The sequence below is a fragment of the Hippocampus guttulatus genome, chromosome 11, assembly GCF_054856545.1.
Source record: "Hippocampus guttulatus isolate MCC_2025c chromosome 11, RoL_Hgut_1.0, whole genome shotgun sequence".
In the NCBI taxonomy this organism is placed as follows: Eukaryota; Metazoa; Chordata; class Actinopteri; order Syngnathiformes; family Syngnathidae; genus Hippocampus; species Hippocampus guttulatus.
In genome coordinates this window covers 17,597,874-17,620,767 of record NC_141271.1, presented here as the reverse complement: position 1 = coordinate 17,620,767, position 22,894 = coordinate 17,597,874, and the positions used below count along the sequence as shown (strand labels likewise).

General features: G+C 43.5%; 5 protein-coding genes across 10 annotated transcripts; 3 read left to right on the top strand and 2 right to left on the bottom strand.

Annotated features, from left to right (window-relative positions):
- Positions 1-24: 24 nt before the first annotated feature.
- cfap210 (cilia and flagella associated protein 210) lies at positions 25-4,201 on the bottom strand. 2 transcript variants are annotated; one of them, XM_086123005.1, is made up of 9 exons: positions 4,062-4,201; positions 3,594-3,793; positions 3,322-3,495; positions 2,653-2,858; positions 2,068-2,224; positions 1,850-1,989; positions 967-1,150; positions 721-885; positions 25-530 (listed from the first exon to the last, which is right to left on the bottom strand). In XM_086123005.1, exons 1-9 carry the CDS (start codon positions 4,108-4,110, stop codon positions 180-182), a joined length of 1,626 nt encoding a protein of 541 aa, XP_085979131.1. In that variant the 5' UTR covers positions 4,111-4,201; the 3' UTR covers positions 25-179. The 2 variants fall into 2 exon arrangements, with proteins under 2 accessions (XP_085979131.1, XP_085979130.1); XM_086123004.1 differs by having other exon boundaries at positions 721-1,150.
- An 850-nt stretch (positions 4,202-5,051) lies between these two features.
- On the top strand, positions 5,052-11,036 carry phgdh (phosphoglycerate dehydrogenase). The gene is made up of 12 exons (XM_086124483.1): positions 5,052-5,330; positions 6,194-6,345; positions 6,422-6,487; positions 7,389-7,443; positions 7,615-7,713; positions 7,811-7,943; positions 8,927-9,075; positions 9,647-9,799; positions 9,969-10,107; positions 10,208-10,335; positions 10,419-10,641; positions 10,736-11,036. The coding sequence occupies exons 1-12, from the start codon at positions 5,193-5,195 to the stop codon at positions 10,888-10,890; spliced, it is 1,590 nt and encodes a 529-aa protein (XP_085980609.1). The 5' UTR covers positions 5,052-5,192; the 3' UTR covers positions 10,891-11,036.
- Positions 11,037-12,353: 1,317 nt separating this feature from the next.
- On the top strand, positions 12,354-16,555 carry klhl23 (kelch-like family member 23). Of its 3 annotated transcripts, none has more exons than XM_086123920.1 (4): positions 12,354-12,532; positions 13,260-14,486; positions 15,994-16,146; positions 16,293-16,555. In XM_086123920.1, the coding sequence occupies exons 1-4, from the start codon at positions 12,478-12,480 to the stop codon at positions 16,553-16,555; spliced, it is 1,698 nt and encodes a 565-aa protein (XP_085980046.1). In that variant the 5' UTR covers positions 12,354-12,477. The 3 variants fall into 3 exon arrangements, with proteins under 3 accessions (XP_085980046.1, XP_085980045.1, XP_085980047.1); XM_086123919.1 differs by having other exon boundaries at positions 16,245-16,555; XM_086123921.1 differs by having other exon boundaries at positions 12,391-12,552; positions 16,245-16,555.
- mettl5 (methyltransferase 5, N6-adenosine) lies at positions 15,742-22,740 on the bottom strand. 3 transcript variants are annotated; one of them, XM_086123926.1, is made up of 7 exons: positions 22,528-22,740; positions 22,331-22,445; positions 22,058-22,242; positions 21,833-21,915; positions 21,622-21,673; positions 21,503-21,552; positions 15,742-19,001 (listed from the first exon to the last, which is right to left on the bottom strand). In XM_086123926.1, exons 1-7 carry the CDS (start codon positions 22,625-22,627, stop codon positions 18,975-18,977), a joined length of 612 nt encoding a protein of 203 aa, XP_085980052.1. In that variant the 5' UTR covers positions 22,628-22,740; the 3' UTR covers positions 15,742-18,974. The 3 variants fall into 3 exon arrangements, with proteins under 3 accessions (XP_085980052.1, XP_085980050.1, XP_085980049.1); XM_086123924.1 differs by lacking the exon at positions 15,742-19,001 and adding an exon at positions 21,066-21,170; XM_086123923.1 differs by lacking the exon at positions 15,742-19,001 and having other exon boundaries at positions 21,066-21,552.
- Positions 17,639-21,705, top strand: ssb (small RNA binding exonuclease protection factor La). Its single transcript, XM_086123922.1, has 12 exons — positions 17,639-17,740; positions 18,377-18,434; positions 18,537-18,640; positions 18,880-19,054; positions 19,431-19,538; positions 19,644-19,747; positions 19,946-20,017; positions 20,099-20,141; positions 20,219-20,359; positions 20,516-20,696; positions 20,767-20,886; positions 20,962-21,705. The coding sequence occupies exons 2-12, from the start codon at positions 18,384-18,386 to the stop codon at positions 21,045-21,047; spliced, it is 1,185 nt and encodes a 394-aa protein (XP_085980048.1). The 5' UTR covers positions 17,639-17,740; positions 18,377-18,383; the 3' UTR covers positions 21,048-21,705.
- Positions 22,741-22,894: the final 154 nt, after the last annotated feature.

The following is a 22,894-nucleotide window of genomic DNA, read 5'->3' as shown; positions in this document are numbered from 1 at the left end:
ACGTTCCACTGCAATTATTGACCCTCTCCAGTACAGTAATCTTCTCAATCTTTGTTTTCAGAAATGACCTTCACATACGAATGATGCATTTTGAAACTGATTTCTGAATTCTCTTTTGCACCAAGGGTCCAGCAACCGCACCCACATTTGAGTTCTCCCGCGGGCCTTCCGCCGGCGCTCTAAAACCACGTAAACCCGAGCCTCTTCTTTGCTTCTTCGATATCTTCAACCTGGTGGATCTTCTTGATATCCCGCGTGCTGTCCGAGACATATTTGGGCATTTCGGCGCCACTGCTGTCCTGAACGAGGTAGCGAGGTCTCGCCCCAATGAAGGCCGGGCCCCCCGCCGCCCCCTCCCTCACGGCCTTGTAGAGCGGAAGCACGTTGCGTTCGGAGGCGGCGGCCGCTTGGACCACGGCCCTCGAGTACCGCTCGAACCCGAGCTCTTCTTCGACGAGGAGCTCCATGTTCTCGGCTTCAAACTGCTGCTCCGCTAGTCTTACTTGATGCTGTCTGGCTTGTTTCTCCAGCTGTATCGGAGCCAAAACAGCCAACCGTCAAGTCAACCCAGACGACGTACACTGACTTCACTCATTCACTCCCAAAGACGTATTTAGACGTCTTTACAGACTGCACACATTCAATCAGTTTTTTTTTTTTCCTCAAGACTGGGTAAAAAAAAAGTCTGAAAATGGCCGGTCCTGTTAATTAATGATTTACCATCTGGCTTGCATTGAAGTCTTGTATCTTCCGAAGCTCCTGCCGGATCTTCTGGGACTTCATTTGCTGTTCTTCACCAAATATTCTGTCGCCTTCTTTCTTTGCTCGAAGAATTTCTCTTTCTCTCTGTTTTGCGATCAGTTCGTTGCGCTCTTTCTCTTGGATCTGTTGGAACATTATTAGCTCCAGAACTAACGTACGTTCAGTTCTTCTTCTGAAAAGAACACGTGTGTGTGTGTGTGTTACCACGTGCTCCCTGTGAGCTGCGATCGACTTCATCATTTGCACCCTCTTCCGCTCTTCCTCCCATTCCCACTGCATCCTCTGCGCGTCCCGCTCGGTGACAGTCTCGGCATTGTTCTGCTGCTTCTGCTCCTGCTGAGCGAACGTCAGTTTGTCCTTGATCCTCTCTCTGCGATTCTGGACCTCTCTGAGCAATAAAAACAAAAAAAAAACCCTTAATGATGATGTCACGAGAACTATAAGAACAACTACCGTATTTTCCGGACTATAAGTCGCAATTTTTTTCATAGTTTGGCCTGGGGTGCAACTTATGTGTGAAATAATTAACATATGATTGTCATTTGACGTTATTTTCACATTGAACCACAAGAGGGCGCTCTCGGCCTGTGTTGATAAATCGACAATGAGTCTGACGTAAGCGACGTAGAAGAGGAAGCTGCTGCGCATCGTCTACCTCCCGAGTTGGGGGAGTTGTTTAAAAGTGATACCAAGGATGAAGATTTCATTGGATTTAGTGATTTGGAGTGAAACCGATAGTTTAACTTGTTAGCATGTTCTTTATGCTTATCTGAATACCTCTTGTTATGTTACGTTGTTACTGACATTACCAGGCATGTCAGTCATGTAATGTTAGTATACCATATACACTTATTCAGCCTGTTGTTCTCTATTTTATCTTTATTTTATATTGCCTTTCAAGATGACATGTATGTTTTTAGTGTTGGATTTTATCAAATAAATTTCCCCCAAAAATGCGACTTATACTGCAGTCCGATTTATGTTTTTTCCTTCTTAATTATGCATTTTTTGGCTGGTGCGATTTATAATCGGGAGCGACGTATAAACCGAAAAATACGGTATTGTATTTCTTCTCCCGTGTTCTTACCTGAGCAACTCCTTCTCCTTATCTCTTCTTAACCTCACCATCTTCTCCTTTGCAGAAAGGAACCGTTTCCGTTGCGCCTCCTCCACCACTTGTTCCTCCGCATCCGCCGCCTTCGAAATCTCCCTTTGAGCGAGATGCTCCTATGAAAAGGTGTCACCAGTGCGTTCATAAATGAACCAAAGGAAGTGGTTCCAAAAGGTTCACGTGAGCCCGCCCACCAGCTGATCGTTCATGAACTCTTTCTTCTGCCTGGCTTGCGACTGCTCCTCCATTTTTTGCTCCCACTGATGGAGCTCTTGAAGCCGTTGGATTTCCTCGCCGTCCTTCTTGGTCTCATGCTTCCATCGCTCTCTTTCCAGCTGATTTTCCTTCATCCTACGGGACACGGGTGAGAACATTATAAACCTATCCTCGACTATAGTTTTAAGTTGTATTGGCACCTTTCATCACTAGGGGGCAGGCATTGCTTTAACCGGGTCTGAATATAATCATGAATAGTTGATAGGTGATAAATACATTTGTACGCGAATGATATTTAGACTGACCAAAAAAAAAAATGAAATAAATCAGCATAGAATGGTGCAACGCATGCTGGGAACCAAAGTTAATGCCAGAAATATACGAAAGCTGCCAAGCTCTCAAATCGAAAGTACATCAGAAACAGCAATTTTTTTTTCTTCTTCTTCACAAGAAGCGGTGATCCTTTGAGTGTTAATGCTGATGAAAAATTGTGGCCACCCTTATTATTTAATTTCCCCATTCCTGGTCTACATGGCGCAAGCATAACCTGTTTCATCACCTACTGCTTCCGCAGTTCTTCGGCAAAAGCTTTGCTCTCCTGTTTTTTCTGTTGCGTTCGTTCCTGCTCTTTTGTGAGAGCTTCATCCTCTCTGGCCTTCAGCATCTGAATGTATTTTTCGTCCAGGTCCTTGAAGGCGCTTTTCCTCCTTTGCTTCAGCTGGATCTGAGCTTCTCTTTCCTTCAGAACTTCTGTCAGCAAGAGTGCACGCTGTGATGAGGAGATGAGAGGACAATAAACGCCATTGCCGTTGTTCTTCCGAATATTGACTGTCATTTTTATTTGTCTATTGTTGAAAATGCTGATATTGGAGACTTAAAGGGGAAGTCAACCCAACATTTTTCTGAAGAATAATACGTTCTGAGCAGCCCCGCTAGTCCAAGCACGGCATTCTGGTTAATACTTCGTGTGTGGAATATGAGAAAATATGAGTTTTGTCCATTCAGGGGGCGGCCATTTTGCCACTTGCTGTCGACTGAAAATGACCTCATAGTTGCTAAGGGCTCAGCGCACGGTGATTGGTCATTACCCCAGCCCTAAGCAACCGTGAGGTCATTTTCAGCTGACATCCTCAAGTCTCAGCATTCGCGCAGACTTTCCGACTGACTTCCGATTCCAAGTTAGCTATAAGGTCTCACACTTGTGTGTCCCAGAGGGGATGCGTGATACTAACATGCAGTCCTTTGACTCGCTCCGTTTCATAGTAGAGCTGCGTCTTTGCCTTCTCAATGGCCTCTTTCCGCTTTTCTTCTTTGTATTTGGCCTCCTCCATATCGATCTGTTTCCTTTTCTCCTCCTCCACCTGGTCCCGGATCTTCTTTGCCTCCAACTTCTTCTGTCTTTGACACTTGAAATAAGCACAAGCAACTCCAACATTTCTTGACCACAAAAATTCTAAACCGCTTTGGGTCCCTAATGACTAAATATCACATATTGTCCACTTACGGCAAGCGTGTTCGGCCACAGTTTGGCCATCTGTTTGGATTTCAGGTGCAGTGCCTCCCTCTGCCTCGTGGCCTCCATCATGCGTTCCTTCTCCTTGTCCACTTGGTTGATTTCATCCTGGATCCTCGACCAGTCAGCCTTAGTTAAAACGGTGATCTGACGGAGATCTGGAAGCCCGATTGTCTCATTGGTGTTTTCAGCTGTAAGGACCGAGAAAAACGAAGTTACCAGAGCAATAGTTAATATGTTGGCACTTTTGTCTCAGAATGAACCAAGACTGATCATTGATCCAATTTTTCTGAAATTCTAGCTCCAAACTCCAAAATTGTGGGCAGAGTGATTCAACACTAGTAAACCATGCTGATTTGTTTTTCCATATATTGATGCAATTTTAACACTATACGGTGCTGGATAACTAAACTAAAAATATAACTACAACAAGAAAAAAGAAATTCAATCAACTCTCACCACTCTTCCCGGATTCTCTTCGTTGGCCATGTTGAACCACCGATGACATTTTCCCTGTACACTAATGATAATTGGTAATATTATCAATTAAAGTTCCTAACGAAAGCAACATGTCACTTTTTCACCGTCACAGCGCAATCATTTGTTGCCTTGTATCTACGCAACGCATTTGAGGTCGTCCCGTCTGTTGACACAGGGGGGTGCTGTTGGTCAAGATTCTATTTGAGCATTTCGGAATGAAATAAGGATTGGCTGGCAACTGATTCAGGGTGTCCCCCGCCTACTGCCCGAAGACGGCTGGGATAGGCTCCAGCACCCCCCGCGACCCTAGTGAGGATCAAGCGGTTCGGAAAATGGATGGATGGATGGATGGAATGAAATAAGGAACTAACATAATTTTAATTGAAAAAAAACCGTGATTATCATTATTATTTTTACTGATATGTTTTTTTTTTGTTTGGCGTAAAAGACATGTGTTGCTATGTAAAGTTGTTAGGGGTCAGGGACTGGTTTAGCCACACGTTGGCACATGAAAGACCAACTTTTACAGGTGCTAACTAATAAAAATAAAATACTTAGCCACCATAAATGATGCAGAGGATTTATTCCTAAAAAGTTATTCTGAGCCCTGGTTTTCAAACACGACAACTTTGCATAGCAAGAGCAACTATCAGCAGCGTATGTCATAACCCCTTAATGCAACTAAAGATATCGACAGATAATAAAACAATATTCTCGGGCATATGTTATTTATTCCTCTGCGAAGAATGACTAACAGTACTGCAGTTTATTGTGGAGAAATGACCATCACCATGTACATCTGTATGTCTGGATGATACTGCCACCGGATCGACAAGATAAACTGCCACTGTGCAGAAATCAAGTTTGTCAGCTACACTCCAGTTAGGTGAGAGGTGCACGATAGGGGGCGTTTTTTCTTCTGAAAAGGGGGCCGTCCTCCGCACCCGCACAGCCATTCAAAAGCAACGAGCACGAGCAACTTCCCGTGGCCATCATCACTCGTCGCCGAAGTCTACTTGCACCGTTCCTCCAGCACAAGTTCACCATCCATCAGCAACCTTGCCCGCGCGGGAGAGACTTTCTTCTTATACAACACACAAATCCCTCAAGATGCCCCCCATCTCCATTAAGAATGTTCTCATCAGCGAAAGCGTGGACCCTCGCTGCAGGAGCATCCTGGAAGAAAATGGCATCCGAGTAACGGAGAAGCACAACATGCAGAAGAATGAACTGATCGCCGAGATCAAGGTAAGAATGTCATTGGAAGTCTGCATTGCGTAACAGGCTCTTCCAACACTGGGTCTTTTTTTTCCACGTGTGCATCGGGGGGGGGGGGGGGGGTATTTTCAAAATTTTATTCGATTCTTTGCAACCTCCTCACTGATAGTTTTTTTTAAAAACAATGTATTTCAGTTGCAGATGAGGTTTTACTGAATGTTGTGTGTGTGTGTGTGAGTTTGCTTAGCACCGCCCTGCCCTGACGAGATGATGCAATTCAGCCCATCACTTTCTAGTAGAGCTGCTTAGCTTGGCATAAATGGTGCACGTGACTCCTTTTTTTGCCCACAGCAGCAGTCTAAACTCAGTAGTAGTAAAGTACATGAACTTGTTTAAATACCAAGACTGGTAAAAATGCAAGTAGAGAAGAAAATATTTTTTAAAAAATAACTGAACGATTTTGAAAAATAATATATTTTTTAATAACCTCAATATTGCAATTGTGATTTAATACGGGATTTTTTTTCAAGGTCCTCTTTCAAGGTTGTTTTGCATGAACATTTCCATTTTTTTGAGAAAAAAAATGTTGGGAGCCAAGCTTTCAGCTCTATGTTGAACCGAACTGTCAAACACACCCATACAAAATGAGAACACTCGCAAAGAGCTGCTGAAGGCTACAACTCACGCCCAGGCGCTAAATTAAAGTTCAAATGAAACACAGATGGCCATTCAGCTGTGACAAGATGGGGGCGTAAACACCTGCAACCACTTCACGCTAAAAACAGCAGGTTAAGTGGTTCATACCGGTTTTTGGTGTTTGCGTGTTAGTGTATTTGCCTAGTTGATCATCCAGCCATGCGTGTATGAAAGGTGCTCCTCTCTCCCCTCGTCAGGACTACGACGGCCTGGTGGTGAGATCTGCTACCAAGGTGACGGCTGACGTCATCAACGCCGCCGGCCATCTCAAAATCATCGGGAGAGCCGGAACCGGCGTGGACAACGTGGATGTCGAGGCCGCCACCAAAATGGGCGTCATAGTCATGAAGTAAGCGTGCGTCAATCGGTTCAAATTTGTTCTTGTTCATATTTTGAGCTAAGCAGATGTCAAATGTGTGGCGCAGCACGCCGAGCGGCAACACCATCAGTGCGGCTGAGTTGACCTGCGCCCTTCTGATGAGCCTCTCGAGGTAAGTAGATGGGCCGGGGTGGGCAAAGTATGATCGGCTGACTGATTAGAACATCAATGGGCAACCTTTCATCAGGGTTACTGGGTTCTGTGTTTCGTTTCAATTCTCTTCGATGATGGAAGAAAAATGCTGAGCAGCAAAGCAACATTAACTCATTCACTCCAAAAGACGTTTTTAAACGTCTTTTCAGACTTGGTCTAGAATTGGCTGGTACTGAATGAGTTAAGGGCAAGAACTCATTGCGTGCACGTTTTAACAAAAATCTAATCACTCAAAGATTTTGAGATGATTTGATTTTTGATGCTTGTCCTAAGGCAGCCGTGTCAAACGAACTGTCAACGGTTCTTGTGAAATCCATGAGTCGGATGAAGCCATCGTTTGACGAATCTGCCCCATTCGAACTTGTTTTTAACAGAATTAATATGACAACACAAATTATTCCTGTACTGTACATACGGAATATTGCACATCAACTTCTTCAAAAAGAATTTAAATAAAGCTTTTTTTGATCATGCAATTTTCTCCACTTCAATACATTCCATAGCATTTCACTTTTCTGTTGGACAGAGCCACAGTCGCCGATACACTTTTATTCATTTATTGAATGCAACAGTCAAACAAATAAGTTCAAAATGAGAACACTCACAAGTAGCTGCTGTAGGCCATAACTCACACCCAGATGCTCACACACAGAATAAATTTCCTTGTTTCACTCACTAGGCAAAAGCAGGGGTCACCAGCGTTCTAAAAATGCTCGCCAGTGATTGCACATTGTGATTTTCTAGGCAATTTGAAAATGTATTTGTGTACGTGTGTAAAGTGTTGCACATTTATTCACGCGTATGTGTCCTAATAACTTTACGTATGTTAATGAATATTACTCCTGCGTGTCTATTTGCAGAAATGTGCCTCAAGCTGCAATGTCCATGCGAGCTGGCAATTGGGATCGCAAAAAGGTGAGCGAGAGGCTTCACGGCTTATTCTTTTCAGGCTCAGCGACAGAATTACACTTGCATGGCCGGCTCCATTGTCCGGTCATTCGTCAGTAATGTGATGCGGCATTCAGATGCTGTGGCGCTTTTTGATTTGGTCAGCTCGGTCATTGTCAAAATTTTGTCATGTTGCAGTTTATGGGTGCTGAGCTGTACGGTAAAGTTCTCGGAATAGTTGGACTCGGAAGAATAGGAAAGGAGGTGGCCAACAGAATGCAGGCATTTGGCATGAAGGTCGGTCGGCTTGTCACGTGACACTTCTATTTGTACTCTGTGATCATCGGAAAGTTTAATAGTGTGGGGGGCGGGGGGGTTGTTTGTTTTTTGTTAGACTATTGGCTATGATCCAATCACTCCAGTTGAAGTGTCAGCCAGCTGGGGGGTGGAGCAGATGTCCCTGGAGCAGCTTTGGCCTCTCTGTGACTACATCACGGTCCACACTCCATTAATGCCCTCCACTGTTGGTGAGTGTCACATAAGACCCTTAAGTTGCCAGATACATCAGATAACACTGCTTTCTTTGATTTCCAGTGCATATATTGAAAACAGAACAAAGGAAAGTGTAAAAGAATCATCTAAGTTCTGTTTGTTTAGGTTGCACCACCTGCAAAGACAAATCAAGTTGGTTATGGATGCTAATATTGACATAAAAAATTAATGTTTAGTGTTTTTTATTGACATAAGCAAACAGAGTAATTTCTATTTCTTACTGATTTACTAATAACTTGCTAGTTGTTTGCTCTGACATTAGTTTTTTTATGCTAAACTCAAACGCGACATACGGTACTTTTACATCCACACGCAACAAGCATTTTAACGAAATCTCTGGCCGAATGTCAAATTCTTTTATAGCCAATCAGAATTGTTGGCATTGGGATGCCTCCGATGCTCCAAATAGTAAGCGATAAGTTATACTTTTACATACCGGTATCCATATGGAGTAAATGTCATCTTATTATGTTTAAAAAGAGGCGCTAGCCGCATGTTAGCTTGCGAGCTAACAGACTTCCAGGGACTCTTTTTGGCCACAGAATGAGCGGGGCAGACTTGCCCATAGCGTCACCTCACTTGACAATTTAAATACCGCTGTTCTGTCATTTGTGTCGTCCAAAGAAGATGCATTTTTGGGGTGTAGGCATAGCTAGCAGGCTAACTGCATGCTGTTGTGGTAGAAATTGGCCTAATAATAATAACGAAGTGACTTGCGATTGTGCTGCATGCAAACTAAGGTGTTCAAGTTCCCAAAAAAAGGAAAGCAGCAATGGTGAAAACAGTTTGAATGCCATCTATCCACAATACAGTAAATTTTCTGTCTCTACACGTTTTCAGCAGTTATCTTCAAATGTATTTGAACAAATCTCTGAATTCACCTTACAGGGCCTTTAAGTATGAAAACGCCAATGAATTATAGTTGGCTTCTCATTTTTGATGTTGATTCCCTCGCAAGGTCTACTCAACGATGAAACCTTTGCCAAATGCAAGAGAGGCGTGAAAGTAGTCAACTGCGCACGTGGTGGCATCATCGACGAAGCCGCCCTCCTCCGAGCTTTGGAGTCCGGACAGTGCGGCGGAGCCGGCCTTGACGTCTTTGTGGAGGCAAGATTACCTTCAACCTGAGTCACTGTAATATTCTAATTACTGGAATTCATGTAAATAATTATCCACGTTACATATAGAGATTATATTATTATATATAATGAAGTGGATTAACCCTGAATTTGTATTACTCTTGGGCAGCTGCCATTTCGTCCAATACCGCCCTCTGCTGTTGACTGAAATGGATGACAAAAGTACCCTCGAGGTCGCATTGCGTACGTCACGTGACCAAACCCAGACAACAAGTCAGCTGCGATGTTCTCAACCTGACCCCGAGGCCACTTTGACATCAATTTGATCTGAAAGCATACTATAATAAAAGCAACATAAATAAACGTAATTAAAAATCTGTGATGTAGCGGCGTTGCGAACGATGAAGTGCAACATTGCGAGGAATATAAGACGGATAAATCCGTTCCTAATCTAAATTTGTAATGGTTTACGAGTCCTAAAGGTGCTGCATGTATGGTCACAGATGAGATTGGACAATACATAGCAATGTAATATGTTCATCGAACCACAAATGTAATTTTATGAAGATAGAAATGCAATAAGGTTGTTTGTGCCACAGGAGCCCCCACAAAACCGCTCTCTGGTCAACCATCCCAACGTGATCTGCTGTCCGCATCTCGGTGCCAGCACCAAGGAGGCACAGGCACGATGCGGCCAGGACATCGCTCTTCAGATCGTCGACATGGTGAAGGGCAACAAGCTGGTCGGAGCGGTAAATTGAAGAGCACTTTTTATTACCAAGACACTCGAGGGCCAAGTGGTCTCCGCACATGACATACAGATGTGTCAAATTCTTCATCCAAATGGCTCAGTCATGTGGTAGACGGCTCTTAAAAACCACACCTGTGACAGTTGCTGATGTCTTTTTTTTTTCTACCCAGGTAAACGCACAGGTTTTGGCGAGCACTTTCTCCCCGGACTCTTATCCATTGATCAAACTTGGAGAGGCCATCGGAGCTGTGTTGAAGTCGTGCAGTGTGTCCAAGACTCCACTGAGCCACGTACAAATCACTTCTCAAGGTGCGTACTGCATTATTGTTTTGGTGCCCTTGCATTTAACAATACACTGAAGACGCTGTTAGAATGAAGCAATAAACTTGGTTTTTAATTCATAAACCAGGAGACAGCATGAAGTCTTCAGCCAGCTACATGACGGCCGCTGTGCTGGTCGGCCTGCTTAACGGCAAATCTGGCTCTTGCCCAAACTTCATCAACGTGCTGAGCCTCGCCGAGCAATCTGGAATCACGGTACGACATTGAATTGGTAGAAAACATCCCATTTGACTACGAATGTTGTTGTCAAAATGTGTCGCTTCTGCATTCCTCCTCAGGTAAACCAAAGCCACAGCGTGTCGGACGAGGCTTCTAACGACGTGTGCGCGGTGGAGATCATGACCGACGGCTGCAGCTACAAAGCTAGCGGCACCATTCAAGGTCGCCGACCGGTCCTGCTGGAGCTGAGCGGCAGCGTGTTCAGGCAGCCCGTGTCACTGGCTGGGAATCTGCTCTTCTTCAAGGCCTCGGCGAGTCCTCAGCTGCTCTCGTCGCTGGCCGGTGAGGAATCCGTCTCAACTTTTGGGCTGGAGGACTAGTTTTCATTGAGCTCCTTTTAATTACACACCAATTTTCCCTCTTATGTTTCGTTTAGGCCTGCTCGCCGCAGAGGGAGTACAAATCGAATCTTTCAGTGCTCCCGCAAAGCGCTGCGGCGATAGTTGGTACTGCGTCGGGGTGTCTTCTCTGCTGCGGGACCTCTGTGCCTTGAAGCCTTTGGTTCAGGAGGCGGCTCAGCTCAGCGCTTGAAGCAAGGCTGCCGCTCACATTTGCGTTTTATTGATCCAGCTTTGCCTTAGCGTTCTCGACTAACCTTTCCAGAGCCAGTTGCAACTTACATTCCAGTGTTAGGGTGGTTTTGCACAGCTTTGTCAGTAAAACTGATGAAAAAAGTGCTTTTCTTGAGTTGTTCTGTTCATTATTTGTGTTTGTTTTTTTTACATGGCTACATGGTATGCAATTGTTTTGGGACTCAAAGAAATATTTGAAGATATGTTTCAATGCGGTGAACGCCGGAAATATTTATTTTAGCGATGGGTGAGTACTGATACCAGTATTGGGCTTATTTTTAATTTTTTTTTTTCAAAAAATCTGACATCAAGTCCTCCTCAGTAGTCGTTGCCCCTGAGACTGCGGCAGATTGACACATCGGCGAATTATCATCCGTGCCTGAAAGATTTTTTTATTTTTTATTTATTCCAAATGTTCTCTCATTGTGTTTAGTAAAACATGATATCATCAAAGAACGAGAGGTATGGGTGACGTTTAGTACTCAAACGGTGAAAGCTCAGACTGGTATCGATCTGAAAAGAAATAGTATCGAACCATCCCTCATTTGTATACTGAATAAGAGGTTAACATGTCTGCTGAGAATACGCAAAACATTTACTCGAGTACTAGTGTTATGAAAATTGATATAAACTGTTGTGCAAAATGTCCATCAAGACTAACTCAACCCAACAGATTTATCTGCTCAAGCGGATCATGAACCGCATACTGAGAGCTGTTAATAATAATTTGGCTTTTTGCTCTGTGTGGGAGGGGGGGTGTCTTAGAAACGCATAGAAATAATAAGAACAACACTCACCATTTAGTCCATTTGCGCGTCGTTGTCGAGACGTCGTAAACCGAGAACCCGCTGTATTGAAATACTTCTCTGACAATTTCATTCAAAACGCATCATTTAATGTTTTTATAAAGGGGAATGATTTTTTTTTTGTTGTTGTTGATTTTGTAGGTGGACCGAATGAAGTGGCCGCAAGGAAGAAAAGAAAATACAAAATATTACGTCATTTATGCATTGATTTCCGCTTGACGGACAGACCGCAATTATGTTTTGTACCGCTGTTCCGACGGCGGCAGTTTCATGTACAGGTCACGCTAATCCCATGAGATTAGGTCAAACCTTGGCCACAGCCAAATTCGATTCAAATCACCATGGCAACGGCTAGAATGAGACATAAAAATACACGAGTGGGAGGGAACCTGTTTTGTGGAGTGGGGGGGGGGGGGGGGGCGCTCATCTGTAGTCCAAGAGCTAGAAGTGCTGGCTGTCTTTGTACGGCCACACTAATGTGCCGTCCACGTGGGCGAAGTGGTCACGGGACCTCGGAGGTTATATTTAGGAGGTGAGAGAGAGAGAGAGAGAGAGTCGGGATTCCTCTGACTGTCTTTGCTCAGGGGGTGCAGCTGGGAGGAGGAGAAGAAGAGAAGTGGGTCGTGGGGGGGGCGGCCGCTGTTGCATTGCACACAATCACCAAAATAGGAGAGAAGCGACCAGCTGAGACGTCCCTGCGTACTCCCAAATTGAGCCCGCTCGTGTTTTTTTGGGTGTTTATGGAGAGGTGCAAGAGACGAGAGTCATCGAGGAGCATTCATGGGCAAAAGAAAGGTGAGAGTGGGATTGTTTCGGTGAGTACGAGTGACAATGTCATATAGAAAACATATACAATTGGAGAGAATATAGCTGAGCAGCACGGTGGCCTGGTAGTTAGCACATCCGCTTCACACTTTGAAAGGGTCAAAGGTCAAATCTCGGCCTGTCTGGGTTTTGTTTGTGCTTATGTGGGCTTCCTCTCAATTGACAAAAACATGCATGTTAGGTTAATTGAAGACTTTAAATCGTGCTTGGGTCTGAATGGTAGTTTGTTGCCTTGTGGTTGACCGGCGACCAGTTCAGGGTGTGCTCCACCACTCACCTCGAGTGTCCGATCTGAACCGCATGGCGATTTCCCGGTGGGCCGGGCCGTTATATGTGCTGATCCGGGCCACTTTTCCAGCCCGCGCATTCCATTTTTCAGACCCAGCATTATTACCTTTGCATTGGTAACATCAATTTTTCTGTTCTCTTACAAATATACGACCCGTCGCATAACGTGTAAGACTGACTGCGTTGCCTTTGTTTTTACGGGTGTCACCAAGCCGCAATAATTTAAAATATGACTTAAGACAATAACCACAAGACACCGTCTGTGCAAAATAACACATTAAAGCGGCATAACACTGTCACGAGTGTTACTTGGAACTGTTCATCAGCGGTGTTGAAAATGGATGGATGGATGAGTATTGGTGGTGTCATTTTATGGATATTATCGCTTGTTGTTTTTTTTTTGATGCAGATACAATGTCACACCAGCAGGATGAGGTCTACACTTACGATTTCTGCGACCAAGACCATCCAGCCGAGATCTTGGACGCTCTCCGGCATTTCTACCTCAACGGACAGTTTACCGATGTCACCCTGCGGTGTGCCGATGACTCGGGCCGGGCGTTCCACTGCCACAAGGCGCTACTGTCTGCCAGGAGCTCCTACTTCCAGATCATGTTCACGGCTGATATGAGGGAAAGGTCCAACAGTGTCATCAAACTGGTCGGGGTGGACTGTGAGGTTCTGGCACTCCTGGTTGACTACGTTTACACGGCCCAAGTGAGCATCACGGAGAAGAATGCGCAAAGCCTGCTGGAGGCCGCCGACCTGCTGCAGTTCAACTCGGTGAAACGGGCGTGCGAAGGCTTCCTTATCCGCCTCCTGGATGTCGACAATTGCCTGGGCATGCACGCCTTCGCTCAACTCCATCCGTGTCCTCGACTCGAGCGCGAGGCCAGGAGGGTGATGCTGAGCAGGTTTGCCGAGCTGATCCAGCAGGAGGAGTTCCTCCAGCTGGATTCCAATCAAATCCGGACACTTCTGGCTACTCAAAAGCTCAGCGTGCAAAGGGATGAACTGCCCATTGACGCGGTGACCAAATGGGTCATCCACGACTTGGAGAACCGTATTCATCATGCCGCGGACCTGCTGCGCTTAATCAATCTGGACCTGGATGAGAGTGACTTCGAGGCTAGTTTAGAGCTGCACAAGCGGTGCTTGGCGAGTAGCGACGAGAGATTCAAATCAATCATCGTGCAGGCTTCGAAAGCTCAAAGTAAAGCGATCACAGCAGTTGGGAAAACAAGCATGTACGTTATCGGGGGATACTACTGGCACCCTCTTTGTGAAGTTCACATATGGGAACCCACAAGCGACACTTGGTTGCGAGGAAAAGACATGCCGGACCATGCGCGAGAGAGCTACAGCGTCGCATTACTCCGGGCGGATATCTACGTGACGGGAGGCTACAGGACCAACACAGTGGAGGCCCTTGACACCGTTTTTATTTATAACTGTGACCGTGATGAGTGGACGGAGGCTTGCCCTATGATCACGGCCAGGTACTACCATTGTTCCGTCGCTTTGCACGGTTGTATTTATGCCATCGGAGGCTACAGGGGAGGAGCTCCGGAGCAGCAGACGGAATGGTACGATCCGCTAAAGAAGAAATGGTTCCCGGGGGCAAGAATGATCCAAGGTGTGGAAACGAAACTTGTCTTCAAGATTCATTGTTTATTTTTTTTTACGTGAGCGCTGGTCAAACAGGGTTTACCCCGCGGAACTGAAATTCTTACCTTGTCATCCAACATTATGTACCATGTGTGAGAAAAAAAGTACCTCTTCCTCGAGCTCAAGCGATCGTCAAGGGGACTCGTTTCGAAGACGTGGATCAGAATCAGAATCAGAATCAGAATCATCTTTATTGGCCAAGTATGTAGAACACACAAGGAATTTGTCTCCAGTATAACACGCTGCATTAGTATCGTCAAGATCAGGGGTGGGCAATTATTTTTTGCATAGGGTCGCATAAGAACCAGAAAATATTATGGAGGGCCGGATCAAAAGGGTGAACTAAATTCGACATAATATTAATTGGATTTCTTTATTTAAAAAGCAGTATTTTGCATTTTTTGGCACGTTTTTCAGACTTTAAGAGTACATTATTCCGTCGTATCGAACGGGATTTGCTTGACTTGGCGCTACTGCGGGCTTCTGTATCGTCTCCCCCTTCCTCCCTATGCTCTGCAACTTCAAGCAACTGTGCCACCTGGCGTTGAAATGCCTGTCATTACAAGTCCAAATGAAATGAATGCAGTCGTTGACATCGAACCTTAATTGTGTACCAACCTTCGGCGGGCCGGATTAAAAAGACCAACGGGCCGGGTTTGGCCCACGGGCCGTAGTTTGCCCACCACTGGTCAAGATGGTTGTCAAGACGGACCTGCGGAGGGTCCCACAAAAATTCTCCAGGAGTGCATGAAGGAGTGGTTGGGAAAGTGGTGTCAGACTCCAGGGAGATTTCTTTGCGGGGAGGAAATAAGTCGTTTGGATTTGAAATATAACAGTCCTCTGTGACACACCTTGTAAGATACTAAAATAAAAGTAAAAGGAAGAAGAAGAAGGAGAACCTGTAAGGTAGCAAGGTGTGTTTGGGAAAATTCTGATCTCTATGTGTGTAGTTTCGTGATTATTGTATTGTTTGGTAAAGAAGGACCATTTTCAAGTGGGACACTCGCTGTCACTCAAAGCCTTGTGCTGAATGACAAGGCAAATCTTTTATTTTGTAGTGTACAATGTGGACACAACGCAAAAACAAAACAGACTATCGCTTTGGTGCAGCCGTGCTGAGTAAAGAACATACTTCTGAGTTTGAATTGTTCGGAAACATTTTAATTGTAACTGCGGTATGATTGCATCAGCAGCTTGCGCTTTGACAAAAATGAGTCAGTGGATAGCAATGAATGACCTTTTATTGTGACGACAAAACACAAAAGGTTAACCAGACAGTTAAAACTAATGCCTGTTATATTTGAGATGTACTGTAAGTTGATCGTCAATAGGCATTTTGGCGGGGTTAATGGGTATTTTAAGTCATATTTAGGACTCACTTTTACTGTTACATTTTTCCCGGACAATTATACATACACATGTTCATTTTTTTCCATTTTTGTTGTGTAAGTGATTGCTCCTTTTCTAATTTTAAGGTGTAGGAAATGCCACTGCTGGTGTAATGGGAGATAAAATCTACGTGACCGGAGGCCACTACGGATTCAGAGGAAGCTGCACGTATGAGAAAATCCAAGTCTATAGGCCAGATAACAACGAGTGGAGCATTATTACAATAAACCCTCATCCAGGTAGGAGTTAAATCCGACGAAATTGGAGGTTTTCTGTATTTTTATTTTGCATTGAGCTTTCTACATTCCAATACTCTTTTTTTTTTTTTTCCTCCCAGAGTATGGACTGTGTTCTGTGTCTCTTGAGAACAAACTTTATCTGGTAGGCGGAGAGACGACCATTGCGGACTGCTACGACCCAGAGAGAGAGGAATGGAGCTCCATTTCAGTGATGAAGGAGAGCAGGATGGAGTGTGGCGCTGCGGTCATAAATGGTTGCATCTACGTCACAGGGGGCTACTCCTACTCTAGAGGGACTTACCTGCAGAGCATTGAGAAGTACGACCCGCAACTGGACACTTGGGAGATTGTCGGGACGCTTCCCAGCTCTTCCAGGTCACATGGATGCGTCTGTGTGTACAGCGATTAATGTCAAGATTTTATCATGCTCCTTTTGAATTGTTGTCATGCGCCAAATGATATATTGAATGAACAAATTGGAAACTATGCAAGTATTAATCAATACTATTTATTGAAGCTACAATTTGAAGATCTGTTATCTCATATGAGACAGTTTGTGTTGCTCTAGAAGGGACAAGATACTCAAAATAAATAGTGTTTATTTATCAGGAAACCAACAAAATGACGTCAGTCGCTCGTCCTGGAGCTTTTAATGCGTGCGCGTGTGCGTGTGTTGTGGGTGAGTGGCGTGCGCGCGCCTGTGTGTGACAAGGAACATTTAATTATTAAATTGGTTACACATTTGTTCACATCAAAGCATTTTTTTCTCTTTATAATTGTAACATTAAGTTTATACTAGAGTAATTTAATCACTGCACTACTATAGGCCAACAGTTTCTCTTTATTACTTCATGGGCTTTCTTGAAGGTTGTAAATCAGCAGGATTCGCGACTGACTGGCGACCAGTTCAGGGTGTCGTCCGCCCTCCGCCCAAATTCAACCGGGTATAGGCCCCAGCACCCCCCGCGACCCTGGATGGGTAATTCAGGTACGTGTTGAAGAAACTCGATGTCATGATTCAGTTTGGGACCAACAGGTGGCACTGTAGGGCTACCCCTGCAGCGGCACACCTATTGGTCATTGGGTAATTAGTGTATAAAAGGACTCCTGCCCGAACACTCAGTGTCGGGCCATTGTTGCTCTTTGCTGCTGTCATTTCTGTTTGTTTGTTTGTTTGTTTGTCATGTTTCTGGTCATGTTTCTGTTATTGATAGTTTTGAGCTTCAGTCATGGTTTTTGTTTGCTACTTTGGACTTTGTTTGTTTAGGATTTAGTTTTCTGTGTTTTATCAATACACTTCTTCAAATACACCCTGCTCCTCTCTCCTGCCTGCTTTTTGGGGTCCATCACCACCTTGCAACGTGACACTAGAGAAACGTGGTATAATATTAGCTTGTCGACACCGTTCAATGCAATCGTATTTGCGCGATGGCAGCGACATCTAGCGACAATTTAACGCACCTACCTTCCACCACCTCCGTTTTGGTCCTCTTGGCTTTCCGTAACACGCAGTCTCACATGTACAAACTGGTGCCAAAGTGAAATCCTTCTGTTTGAACGACAAAATCTCCAACCGACTCGTATCAAATCGATAGTAAGTACAGTACAATTGTTCATTGTATGATGAATTTTTTTAAAATATCCTCCAAAATATGCTCTTTGTTGATTTAAGAACGACGTCCCTGTTTAGCCTGTTTAAGCGGCATGCTGTTTGTCGAGAGTCTTGGAATGAAGTCACACGGTTTATACTGATTAAACGTCTGAAAAAGTTGTGGAGCTGTATGCACGAATTCCCGTCGTGGAGGCAATGTGAAAGTAAATTATTTTTCTAAATGGAACCATTGTCCATTTTGGAGCACGCTGTGTGGCCGGTCTGCAACTGCGACAAGGCTAGCTTGCTAGCAAGAAAAAAAACGCCATTCGAGCGTAAAGCTTCACTCCACAAAGTACTGTTGGATTTTATTCGTTGGAGTTTTTTTTTTTAATTAGTTGCCTCAAAAATCTCATGTAACCTCCATGTTACTCACACCATAATTACCGTGTGCACCTGTAAGCAATGGAACCATTTATCATTATATTTTTGAACATGTAAACCTATATATTCCTGACCGGTTTAATGGGAAGGAACTTGATCAAATTTGATTGAATTAAGTAAAATATGTTGGGTGATAAACTCATCCAAAAGGGGCTCAGAATAGTGGAGAATGTAACCTGTGTGTTTTGCACACAGAGCAGTCATGTCTGAAGAAATGTCGCCAGTTGAAGTGAAAGTGGCTCGACAAATTGAGGTAATCTATTACAACATTCATTTATATCCAGTATGCTTATACTGTATTGGTCATAAACATTCGTGGCAATACGTTTAACGTTGACTGTATTCTTGCCTGCAGTACTACTTTGGTGATCACAATCTTATAAGAGACAAGTTTCTCAAAGAACAACTTCAGCTTGATGATGGCTGGGTCACTTTGGAGACAATGCTCAAATTTAACAGGTTTGTGCGCTTACATTGTTTTCCAGGGTTGTTGTAATATTTTTTTACGCAGTGTTTGTAATTTGTGTTATGAGGTGTGCAAACAAATCAACAAATACAAACACCTGCTGCACCACCTTTCATTCAACAATAGAATTCGAATTATTGTGTGGTGCAGGCATGATCGCAGAGGCCCTGCATTCATGGGGGATGACAAGCTTTTGACCAGTCATGTTGAATTTTTCACTCTCTCTCCACAGATTGAAATCTCTAACCTCTGACGCCGACGTCATCGTCTCCGCACTCCAGAAATCAACCAGCGGCCTTTTGGAAATCAGCGAAGACAGGACAAAAATCAGGAGGTGTCCAGAAAAGCCTTTACCTGAATTGAACGACGAGTACAAAGATGCTGTCAAAAACAAATCTGTCTACATGGTAAATTCTGAAAAAACGTGTTGTTCAAATGACCACCAATTCAGTTATATTTAGAATTCCCCCCAAATTATTAAAAAAAAGAGGTCTTAGTTGACATCATGTTGTTATTCTTTTGAGACTACATGTCTGTAGTTTCATTCCATCCAATTCTGCATGTGTGCCTTCCTCCGTCAGATACAGAGTATGTCGTTTCAGTGTACATTTTTATGCCATAAATTATGGTTTGGAGTACGGTACTTGTAAATTGGATTGACCATATCAGTAATTTAATTTTTTTTTCAAATATGGTGGTATATTTCCATCTTTGTATGCACTTATATCATTCATATCCCAGTCTTTGACTGTCTACAATAATTTGTCCCATTTGTTCCTCCAGAAAGGTTTTCCCTTGGGAACTTCCCTTGATGAGATCCAGGAATGGTTGAATGGAAAAGGCAACATAGAAAACATTCAAATGAGGAGAGATATGGAGAGGCAGTTCAAGGTAGTTAAAAAAAAAAATTCATAATAATTTGAAGTTGCTTATTGGGTCAGACCATGCAATTATTTAGTGAGTTGCGTTATGAACTCGGATCTGTTTTGTTGGCAGGGATCAATCTTTATCTGCTTTGACACCGACGAGTCATCCAAGCAGTTCCTTGAACGTACGGACATCAAATCATTCAAAGACAACGAAATGCTCGTGTTGTCAAGGTGTGGACGATTGATTTTTTAGCAACAATTACAGTACATTGTGTGGAATAAATGACAAATCACAGATTAAAGTGTGCAATTGTCATAGAGTAAATTAAGCAAAGTAAATACAAAGTGCACCTTCATTTTAACTTTAAAAAAAATTGACCATGCTTTTTAGAGAGGCCTGCAAAGTCAAGTGTTCTTTTGTCCTTTCAGGGAAGCCTACCATGCAAAAAAAGCAGAAGAGAGAAAACAAAACAAAGCAGAGACAAAAGCAAAAGTGAAACAGTGAGTATACAACTGCTTGTTATTTTCTTGAGGGGTCGGGGGAAATAAACTTGCTTGCTCCTTCCACAAATCTCTCCTCAGGGATAAAGAACAGCAAAAGAAACACACGGAAGAGAAAAATATGGTATGATCCCTTCATCCTCCAACAAGCTTGCTTGTCGGGAAGATTGCTCGTGATCATGACCCGTTACTGGTTTGCAGGATGAGCTCATGGAAGAATACTCGGGCTCCTTGTTAAATTTCTCCGGCGAGATGCAAGATGTTTCCAGGGAAGACTTTCATGACGTGTTCTCGGGGCACGGACGAATCAAGTGGGTTGATTTTACGAGAGGAGCCAAAGAGGTAAGTCAAGGCTTCCTCCAACGAGGATGTTAAGTGAAATGGTTATTGAATAACTGCAAAAATTGTTGATCTGAATCGTAAATGAATGCACGAATATTTGATAGTTGCGGCGCCGATATTTTTGCTTCATCAGACATGTTTTGACTCCCAACAAAGGGCACCCTCCTGTTCGATGGAAATGCAAAGGAAGCTTATGAGAAGGCCAAAGAGGCAAATGACGGAGAGCTCAAAGTCAAGAATAACGTGGTGACGTGGAAGCTGCTCGAAGGGGAGGAGGAGAAAGAGGTCCTGAAAAAGATCATTAAAGCACAACAGGAATCACGGGGTAAAGAAAGAGGTAACCACTCGATTCGAAGCAAGCGGCCCATCAAGTACAGATAATTGATCTGTTCGGTTCTATCTTCAAGGCAGGGGAAAATTCGGCGGTAGAGGAAGAGGAGGTCGCAGAGGAAAAGGGGGAAGAGATCAAAGCAGAACTCAATACCAGGGCAAGAAGACGAAATTTGCTAGCGATGACGAGGAGGAGGGTAATTGGACATATTTAAGGGTCGTATTTGTTTGAAATAAGACTTTGTAACAATATGAAATCATTTTTGTTTTAGCTCTGGCGCCCGCGGCCCCGAAGAGAGAACTTGAGGAAGCCGATGGTCCCGCGGCAAAGGTGGCCAAAACTGAAAATGGATCTTAGTAAAGCCACACTCTGATCTTTTAGTTTGGACAAAATGTTTATTATATACAGAGGCAAACAAGTCCATTCCACTCAAAAGCTTCAGGCTTTGGAGAAGCGTAGGAAGTCCACCTGAATGTCAACCTGGAGAACAATTTGCAAAGCTTGGTGTCAGGTTTTTTTTTCCTTTGCTTTTTAAGTCCACCTATGTTTTGCTTCAGAACATTTCATGTTTATGATGTACAACTTTCTCCTCCTGGATTGTAATTTAATTTCAGCAGAACACTTTGAGTTGGATCTCTAAAATTGCTCGTGTGACAAAAATCTTCTCTACATTAAGAAAAAAAAAAGCTTTGCTGTTTTTTCATTTTCATTGTGAATGGCAAATAAACCATGTATAACAATCTAACAATTTTAATGTGCTTGTTCAGCAGCTGTCCAGTTTGGAAAAGAGTGTGAAGAATATTTAAACTCACCGATTTCTTTTTGTGGAACCTATAAGAAGCTGGCAAGTCGTATCTCAGTTCTATTAAAAAAAAAAAAAAAAAAAAAGTCAACTTGACTCATTTCAACTGTTCTGGTGTGCTTATATTACCTGCAATGACTTCCATCTTCACCCCCCAGTCATTTGCCTTCTTTTGTATGTGCTGGAACAGGATAAAAGAAATTGTCAGAAACACGTGCAGTTTTTGTTGTTCATTTATTGCCTGCGAAATGAACAGTGAGCAAGGATGGCTGTAGTCAACAAACTGAATGAATTGGGACAATCCAAGACGCCACCAAAACAGGGATAGCTCTTTACTTACCTCACGTGTTGATGTTTTATGGAGTGAATACACAGCTTTTTTTGCCATTGTTATAGCGGCTCTTAAAAACTTCATGTCCATACCTTTAGGGAAAAAAACTGATTAATATTCTAACAATTACAATGTGGAAAAAAAACAACAACGGTACATGCATTTTTAACATGGCACTTCAGCCTTAAATCGAAGATACATGATTGTGTGAAAATGTACGAATTTCTTCCTCACCCTGGTTATGTTTTGTTCCAAAAGGGGGATTCATGATGACAGTGTCAAAATTGTGACGATAATCTTCAGTCTTTAAAGAACACAAGTCACACTGGACCAGATCAACGTTGGAAAGCTCGAATTCATCCGCATTTCTTCTGAAAATGTCCAGCGCGTCATTGTCGATGTCGAATCCGACGCATAACCTTTAGAAGACATACCAGTAAATATTACCCAGTGATATTTCTGTGTTAATAATCCTAAGAATGCTGACAAAAAGATGAGGAAGCGCACCCTGCTTCCAGCATCGCCGCACCGATGCTCAGAACTCCACAGCCACATCCCAGATCGGCCACGAGTTTAGCCTCAATGTCATCAAACGTGTTGTGTATCGTATAAAGCATGCACGCTGTGGAAACACGAAGCAAATTCAATACATTTAAAGAAAAGTAAACAAACACACCCCAAAGAGCGCACCTTTGTTTCCTCACCAGCAATGTGTGCACTGGTTGGATATTGCTCCAGAAGGATTTTGGGCTCTTCAAATGTGTCCACTTGTTGTAGACAACTTTCCAATTCTTTAAGTTTCATCACGTGCAATTATCAAGTCCTAACCTGTCCATAGAATGAAATACAAGGCGATCGTTTACAATAAAATGTGAAGTTTTACTATAGAGGAGACGACTTCCGTTTGGGTTGTATCAACAAAAACAGACCGTCATGGAATAAAAATGCGTGAAGATGTGTTCCGGTCTACCGCGAATTGTGACCAATACCTGCATTGTAAGTTTGCAGCACATTAAAAGATTGGATTGGAAATTATCACCATTAAATACAAATGCATCACATCAAATATGA